This window comes from Sinocyclocheilus grahami, unplaced genomic scaffold (assembly GCF_001515645.1).
Source record: "Sinocyclocheilus grahami isolate Dianchi unplaced genomic scaffold, SAMN03320097.WGS_v1.1 scaffold782.1, whole genome shotgun sequence".
NCBI classification, from domain to species: Eukaryota; Metazoa; Chordata; class Actinopteri; order Cypriniformes; family Cyprinidae; genus Sinocyclocheilus; species Sinocyclocheilus grahami.
In genome coordinates, this window is record NW_015505961.1 from 1 (window position 1) to 9,114 (window position 9,114).

At 37.2% G+C, this 9,114-nt stretch overlaps 1 protein-coding gene across 1 annotated transcript; it reads left to right on the forward strand.

Annotated features, from left to right (window-relative positions):
- Positions 1-1,453: 1,453 nt before the first annotated feature.
- Positions 1,454-4,997, forward strand: LOC107561599 (major histocompatibility complex class I-related gene protein-like). The gene is made up of 6 exons (XM_016246076.1): positions 1,454-1,564; positions 2,445-2,711; positions 2,813-3,091; positions 3,292-3,582; positions 4,696-4,839; positions 4,923-4,997. Exons 1-6 carry the CDS (start codon positions 1,516-1,518, stop codon positions 4,937-4,939), a joined length of 1,047 nt encoding a protein of 348 aa, XP_016101562.1. The 5' UTR covers positions 1,454-1,515; the 3' UTR covers positions 4,940-4,997.
- Positions 4,998-9,114: the final 4,117 nt, after the last annotated feature.

Consider the following 9,114-nt stretch of genomic DNA (forward strand, 5'->3'; position numbering starts at 1 on the left):
CATAATAACTGCATCTCACTTTTACACTTTTACAATACTCGAAAAGAAAAATCGCATATATTTGTTTTGTCATTTATTCATTTTCTCTAAGTGATTTTTGATATGTTTGTGATCCTGAATAATAAATACAGCATATTACCAAAGATTGCTTTGTTCACACTGGGTTAATTAATATATCATGTTTTGTTGTTGTTGATTTTTCTGTTTGTCTGCACAGTAGTCACAGAGTGACACCTACTTATCACTCCAATAAGTAATTTCCAGTACAGTAGTTTATCTTAGGACACAACAAGAGCATAATGACTACTTGACTCCATGATAGCATTACCACAACTTTCCTAAAGAATAAATAAAAAAAATAATAATAAGATGAGAAGGATTTCAGCCGTCAGAAGAGAAAAAGATGTCAAATTTACTGTCACTCTCTCAGAAGCTGTATTACAAACTTTGACAGATGTAGGATGTTAATAGCAGTGGAAGCGCGTCAGCACGGTCTGTGAATGTTTCTCTTCTCGACGGTTCATCCAGCAGGGGCTGCTTGACGCTTCAGATGCATTTTTTCGTCTTATTGGAGATGTTTGTGCACTAAAATGTTTAATGTTTTGAGTGTACATTTTCTAAGCCTTGTTAGCCTACTGTTATAAACATAGTGTACAGTTAAAATATGAGAAAAGTATATTGTGTAAGTGCATCATAATGTAACATTTTCTTAGTTTCTTAAGAAGAAGAAGTAAAAACAAGTTAAAGGGACAGTTCCCCCAAAAATAAAAATTCTGTCTTTAATCACTCACCCTCATGTCATTCCAAACCCGTAAGACCTTGCTTCGTTCATCTTCGGAACACAAACTAAGATATTTTTGATGAAATCCGAGAGCTTTCTGACCCTCCCATAGACAGCAAGGGTCCTACCACAGTAAGGCACCGAAACGTAGTAAGGACATTAAAGCTTCCTCTCCTTAAAACTAGAACTGAACATTTTTATCGTTTTAAAATTCTAAAATAAAATTCAAACTTGTCAAATGTGACAGTTTGTGTTCGTGTCAGATTCAGTGTTTGTTTTATTTTCAAAATGTCCTTTATATAAAACACTGGAGCTCAACAGCTGCAGCTTTAGTCTCAGTCGTGATGTGATTCTCATCTGAAGTTGAAGTGTTTTCTGTGTTACTGAATGGAGAAGCAGGAGGAGAGAAACCACATACGAGTCTACTAATACCTCAATGACTGGTAGTTGCAAAGTTACTTATAGCTAGAATGTCTAAAGTGGGCTATCAAAATAAAGTACTATCATAAATAATTAAATGTCTAGCTGTCTGCAGAAAAAAAAGGTTAGTGAGTGAAGCAACGTCAACCTGTAAGTAAAATCGTCCTCCCTAAACATCTGTGTTGAGACCATATGTTCTGTAACTTCCTTGAGTAACCACTTCTTCTTTCAATTGTGCTGAAGTCGGGAGTTTTTGCAGCGCTCTTTGACGACTAAACTTGTTTGAGAGTCAATTGCATGGATTTTTGTCCGTAATGAAGTTCATCATTTTTTTCATCTACGTTCATCCTTTTGTTTACTCCGGTGAGATTCATTTCATATCATCAATTAAAGGTTACATTCTCTAGCCATAGAAGCTGACACGGCATTAAAACGGAAAGAAAGTTTGCTCTGTCAGCAAATCTTTAGCTAACTTTGTGTTGCTTTAGTTTTATTAATATATCGAATAAGCTTTTTTTATATGTTTGGTTTTCATGTACATTTACATTGTGTGATTTGGTCAGTTTATTAGCTGTTATATATAATTCACAGAAAATGTTATAGTTTTAGTTATTGATAATATCACTGGTTGACAGAAAATCATATGTTTTTTTATACTGATGTAAAGTTTTCTGGAAAAAAAATCAATATTTTTTTAAGTTTAGTTTTAGTTTATTTTTTATCTAGTTCTATATGAATGACTAAAGTCATGAACATAGTCATTCCCATTTTTTTTAAACATAGATCTAAACTTACACGGTTGTAATTCATGAATGCTTTGGAATTCAGACCTACTGTAAGGTCGGCCTTTTTAAAGAAGACACTCTATAAGCACTTAAATATGAAAGTGCCACAAAGTTCTAGAAGTTTAAGTTTACTGTAAAGCAAATGTTTAGAGCTAAATATTTTATACAAAATATGTTTTGCAGAATAATAATTGTAAAATAGTGGACTCTAAAATTGCTGTAAAATTAAAGCTGTATGTCTAACCAAGGTATATTCCAAATTTGAAGTTGATATCACAAAAATGTAACCATTTTCACAGGATGAATTTTCAGTTTAAAGCTTTCCAGTGATGCCTAATTTATGATGGAACAGCAAAAGTATTGATTTGAAATTAAAAGAAAAAAAAACTGAATGACAAGAAGTAATTTTAATGTGGTGTTTAACCGTGTTTGAGAGCTTTATGTCTTTGTTTGTTCAGAGTCGCACACCTTCACCACACTTTACACTGGAATAAATGGACATACGATTGCAGGAATCCCAGAGTTTTCTGCCGTAACTACTCTGGATGGACGACAGATTGATTATTATGACAGTGAGATAAAGGAGCTGATTCCCAGACAGGACTGGATGAAGGAGTTTGCATCTACAGACACGTGGAAACAAGACACTGAGATCAGACAACAAGTACAGCAGATCTACAAAAACAATATTCATGTTCTAATAGAGCGATTCAATCAGTCACATGGTGAGTTAAAATACTTTATACTACAGTTTCAAATTTCAAAGTTTACCTTATATACATTAAAAAAAGGAGCAGATCTTATGGTATCTCCTTTTCTTCTTCAGGTGTTCATACGTATCAGAGGATGTATGGATGTGATTGGGACGATCAGACTGGAGCTTCAGAAGGGTTTAATCAGTACGGTTATGATGGAGAGGATTATGTCGCACTAGATGTGAAGTTGCTCAGATACATCACACCTGTACAGCAGGGAATAATAACAGTGCTCAAGTGGAATAATGACAGAGCACAGCTTGAATTACTCAGACAATACTACCAACATGAGTGTGTTCACTGGTCAAAACATTTCTTGACGTTGAGAAACGTGGATGTAGAGAGAAGAGGTAGCTTGTCTTTGAGAAATGTACTTTGTTCAACAAGTTGACAAGTGTTTTATTATAATTAATGAGTCGTTTGTGTTTCTCTTTTTTTCTCATGAATTGCTTCATTAAAACAAAATGTAGATGCATTTCTTTAACTGATCTGATCTGAAGAAGTAATATTTTCCTCACGCTTATCTAATTTTATTTTTATTTTTTATTAGCTCCTGAAGTGTCTCTGTTACAGAAGGATCCCTCGTCTCCAGTGGAGTGTCATGCCACAGGTTTCTACCCATCAGCAGTGACTATCATCTGGTTAAGAAATGGACAGGATCACGATGAGGATGTGGATCTTGGAGAGCTACTACCAAATGTAGATGGGACCTTCCAGAAATCATCTACCCTCAATATTAGACCAGAGGAGTCAAAGAAGAACCAGTATGTTTGTGTGGTGGAGCACGAGGGAAATACCATCCAGAAGATTCTTACTGAGGATGAGATCAAGAGTAACACCAGTAAGTTGTTAATAGTTGTTTTTACACCCTTTTAATGCTTTTTATTTGTATTTTCTCTAAGTAGCTGACGTAAGATGTTAGAGGATAATTATTACAACTAAAACTGAAATGACTAAAATGTCTGATGTTATAGAGAGAGATGATTATATAACATTTAAGGGAGATATAAATGCTGCTGCAAGTGCAACAAACAGAAACAACCAATGAGATGGGAATAACTCAAGAATTAACTTGAGCAAGATTTAAAAATTCACAATCAATTAACCAGTTGCATAAACTTAGCCACTTTGTTAAATTTCCCCATTTATCCCTACATAGGGCACAACCATTTAGAAAGGGAACTCACATGTGTTCACCAAGACACCAAAGTCTACAATCAAGAACCAGAGATCTCGTTGTGAACTCAAGTATTTTTCATAATATTTTCCGAAGACCAAATCTCTCAGGCAATCATGAAATGATTTTTCTAAATGAACAATTACATTTACAGGATCCTGTACGTTTTCATTCACTTTCACTTTCAACAGAAATGTGGTTTGTTCTGTTGGGTGGATAAACACTATGAGTTAATTAATATTACATGAGCAAGAGAGCTTTTTTTTTTTTTTTTCAATTTCGGCATGATTCAAAATGTGATATTGATTTTATGCAACAGTTCAGCAAGCAAGAAGTTAATTTCTTCATCATCTTTGTACCAGTTCCCAATTCAGTAAACTTCTTCTCTGCATGTGCTGTAAGATGTGCATTTGGGAATGCAACCAGTTTTGCAGTTACGCAATATTAACATAATTTCCAACATTTTTGTGGAAAGAGGTTTGAGTCCACTTTACAGTCCAGGTACAAATCAGAGCAAAAACTTTTTACTCTGCTGGACACTGAAAATGCGTTGAAGCTCTTAATTTTGGGCTGTCAAAGTGGGAAACACTGGGCTCGTATAGCGCTAGTTTGTTAAAATGTTGGAAGCTTTATTCTAATCACTGAACACATGCAGACACACTTTAACAGAACTCCAGTGTCCTTGTGTAATTCAGCCACTCTTCTGCTATTAGTTTTCATACAGGCTCAGATTTAAAATATTCATTTAATGACTGAGCTGATGTGTTTATTCCTCAGACTCTGTCCACTGTTGTGGTTCTACTGAAGCTGTGATCCGATTGGTCCTCTCTGCTCTGGTGGGCGTGGCTACTGTCATTCTTCTGGTTTATGACATCAGATCCAGAAGAGCTGATAAAGATCAAGCACAGATTCACACATCAGGTACGTAATTCATGATTATTGATATTGTTTTTTCATTTATATTTCTGAGATTTATTAATTTATGCCTTTATTCATTTTTCCAGAAAGTATTGAAATCTAAAGCAGATGCTGAAATTGAAAGGTTCTTCAAGTGTCTTTTTGTTCTTCTAGCGTTTTTGTCATAATAAATACTGATGATTATTTGAGCTTGCGCTCTCTCTTTCAGTGTCAGGTTTTTAAAAATTCAATTTGAAATGCTTTATTGTTTATATTTCTCTCGGATACATAAAACAAATGTATAAAGAGACACACAGATCTCAGATCTCACTTTACTACTGCTGTCCATTTGCCATCTGTATTTGCCTTTATCAATAAAGTTTTATCACTCTGAGGTTCAAGAGTCTCTCCGTGGTTTTTAAAAAAAGTTAAAGGTCCTCGAGGCGGGAATCGAACTCTGGTCGCCGTGAGCGCAGTTGCATTGTATGTCGACCTAAACTTCAAACCTAGACACGCATCTAACTAGTTGGAAACGGTTACTTGCATTGGCTTTGTTGCTGAACAAGTGTCCGGATGCAGTAGACAATGGAGGTTCTTGATGAGTTCTGTAGGAGTGAGCTGGCGGCTTTTGTCAAGTTCTGAAGATCGGAGAGTCCATGGCGAATCAGCAAAGTTACTTGAAGATAAAAACTACCTGAAAATCAAACTCAAGAGGAGAGTTTTTCAGGAGTCTTGGATAGTGTCCGTCTCAAGAAGAAAGGTTTCTGAGCAAAGATTAGTCTGAGTTAATGACTTTTGAGAGTTCCTATCCACACCCACCTTTTCGGTGGAATAGCCAATACCAGGTGTGAATTTTTGAGCGGGAGAAGTTTTCTTTGTCTCCCTTTATTTGCATGTTTCTGGCCGGTCTGGAGGATTGGTGCAGTTTTACCCAAAATATAGTACAAATAGTATAATGCATTTCACGATCACATAGTGTGCATCATTGTTTGAGGAATAAAGAGCAGATCATTTTGATACCAGTGTTATGTGAGCATGGTGTAGTTTGCTGGTCAGCCAGGCCGTTGGTGCCTGGCTTACCAGGGGTCATTTACGTCTCTTTGGAATGTGTTTGAAGTTCGATGGGGAGACGAGAGTGGTGAAACTGTTTAGCATCTCCTTGATAGTGGGGGGGGGACCATTGGCAATTTAGCACCCATATAAATGTAGAATGTGGGGTCATGTCTGTAATTAATATGCAAATTTCAAAAGGCTAAAAGGGGTCTCTAAAACATAAAACCCCAATGATCATCCATGATTTTAAGCAGATGCTACAACACTGAACAGAAGAGGCAGCTGCGGCCAAATGGAACTCAAAGCAGTCGTCAAGTTAACAGGTGAAATCAGCAAGAAAAGAGCTGGATGTTCACACGCATCAACACTTAAAGATGAGGTAGATGCATGACTTTACTACAGAACAGCCTCACATCAGCTCATCTGTCATTTTATTACTGAACCAGTTGTGAAGAGTTTGTCTTTTCATATTTGTAGACTAAAACCGTTAAAGATGTTTGACAGATTTTGGTTCTGTTTGTGGCGTCTGGTTGGTGAGTCTGAAATGTGTTTTTACGATTTCAGTTCTTTCTTCAGATTCAGTATTTGTTTGTTTTTTTGTTTTTTTTATATAAAGTGCATGTCCTTTATATAAAAACACTGAAGCTCAAACAGCAGCAGTTTTAGTTTCAGCCGTGATGTGATTCTCATCTGAAGTAAAAGAGTTTTCTGTGTATGATGTTGTGTGAAGCTCAAATCAACTTCAGTTCCTGCATCAGGAAATCAGAGTTTTATTCAAAATCACCACCTGATCTCAGTTTGATGCTTTTATTCCTCAGACTTTTATTCCTCAGAGCAGATCCAGAAGAACTGAACAAGATCAAGCACATGTTCACACATCAGGTACATGATTGATAATATAAGTTCTCACAAAATGTTTCTGCATTATTAATTTAAGGCTTTATATGTTCATCTTTTTCAGGAAATATTGAAAAATCTAAAGCAGATGCTGAATTTTAAAGTTTCTTCAAGTGTCTTTTTTGTTCTTCTAGTGTTTTTTGTCATATTAAATACTGATGATTATTTGAGCTTGCGCTTTCTCTTTCAGTGTCAGATTTTTAAGAATCCAGTTTGAAAGGCCTTTTTCTTTATATATTCCCTCATGTAAATAAAACAAATGAGTAAAGGGACACCCAGGTCTCTTTACTTCTGCTGTCCATTTGTAATCTGTTTTTGCTTGCTATTAACAATAAAGTTTTCTTAATATGGGGTTCAAGTCTCTCCATGTTTTATTACATTTATTATGGTGAGCTCATCCTGGAGGAAACAAACTATATGTAGGCTACATTTTTGCAGTTTCAGCAGTGTCACGTGTAGGGTAAACAGTGATAATTTAATAATTTAGCTCAAAGGGAATCATTTAAGATTTTAAACATACTACAACATTTTTTGTGTATGTTTACATTATTATTGCTCATTCATTTTTCTATCCACAATAATAAACACCTTCCCGACACTCCATTTCCTTCAACAGGCAATAATAAAGTCTTTGATAAAATCTGTGTGGTCTGATTTGTGTCTGTGTTTCATCTGCAGATCAACAACATCATCTAGTGTCTCAGTCTGAATCTGCATGTTAACAGGATCCTCTGTCACTGACTCCACTAGTTCTGTCTGATTGCTTTTGCTGATCAGCTGGGCAGGGGCATAAATCGCAGGGGGGACGGGGGTCAGGACCCCATCTGAGGGTTGCCCCCCTAAAATATCATTACAAACCACTCTGTGTATTGTAAATGATATAATGGACATATACTTAAAATAACTGTCAGTAGTAAAACAATATAAATGCAAAAAAAAGCGTTTTAAGCTTAGAAATGCCTGCTTTCCCCCTTTATCTCACCGATACACATGAGCCTGGTGGAGAGAACAAAGGGTCGTCGTGATTTTGCCAAGTAACACATGTTCCTGGATCAACATTATTGTCCAAAAATATACTAAACCCAATCCCTACTCCTAAACCTAACCCTACTGTCACAAATCCGGTCCATGAACTTCCGTCGGCTAACCATCAGAGGTCACCCTTCCCATTTTCATTGACTCTCGCACTCACACTGTTGCATATCATCCCGGACTACATATCCCATCATTCATTGCACTGATTGCACACAGCACTGATTGCACATATCGACCTACGCTAGCCCTTGGACTATTCTTGTGTCTTGCCTGCCATATACCTGTTTGCCACTGTTTGACCCTGCCTGTGTTTCTGACCTCTCTGGTTAATAAAGCTTTGCATATGGATCTGCACGTCTCACGTCTCGTCAGCCCCGTAACAGAATACTCGGCCACACAAGGATCCAGCAGCTTCTCATATGGACATTGGCCAGGTATGGACACTGCAAGGCTGTTGTTAGCACTCGAGCAGGGCACCCGCTTGCTCGAGGACTAAATTCAAGAGTATCTGGACATTGCCTATCACTCTGATTTACCGGACTATGTTTTGATAGATTTCTTCTGTACTGGCATTAATCAACCGTTAGAATTTAAACTCATTCACGAGGGTCCACATTCCTCACTGAGTTGTTTTTTGGACTTTGCTTTGTTGACTGTTGGCTCTCTATTCACTGTGGGTATCGCGGAGGAACGCAACCACTCGAGCAGGGCACCCGCTTGCTCGAGGACTAAATTCAAGAGTATCTGGACATTGCCTATCACTCTGATTTACCGGACTATGTTTTGATAGATTTCTTCTGTACTGGCATTAATCAACCGTTAGAATTTAAACTCATTCACGAGGGTCCACATTCCTCACTGAGTTGTTTTTTGGACTTTGCTTTGTTGACTGTTGGCTCTCTATTCACTGTGGGTATCGCGGAGGAACGCAACCCCGCACTCACTTCTGTAATGGCCCCCGCACTAGATTGCGTTCACAAAATGGTGGCGACAGATGAGCCTGATCACAAAATGGCGGACACAACAGCGCCCCGTCAAGTCACAGTTGATTGTCATAGGTCAAGTCAAGTCACCGCTGATATTCATGAGTCAAGTCAAGTTACAATTCATTATCATGAGTCAAGTCTAATCACAGTTGATCATCACGAGTCAAATCAAGTCACAGTTTAAGATCATGAGTCTAGTCAAGTCACAGCTGATAGTTATGAGTCTAGTCAAGTCACAGTTGATCATCACGAGTCAAATCAAGTCACAGTTTAAGATCATGAGTCTAGTCAAGTCACAGCTGATAGTTATGAGTCTAGTCAAGTCACA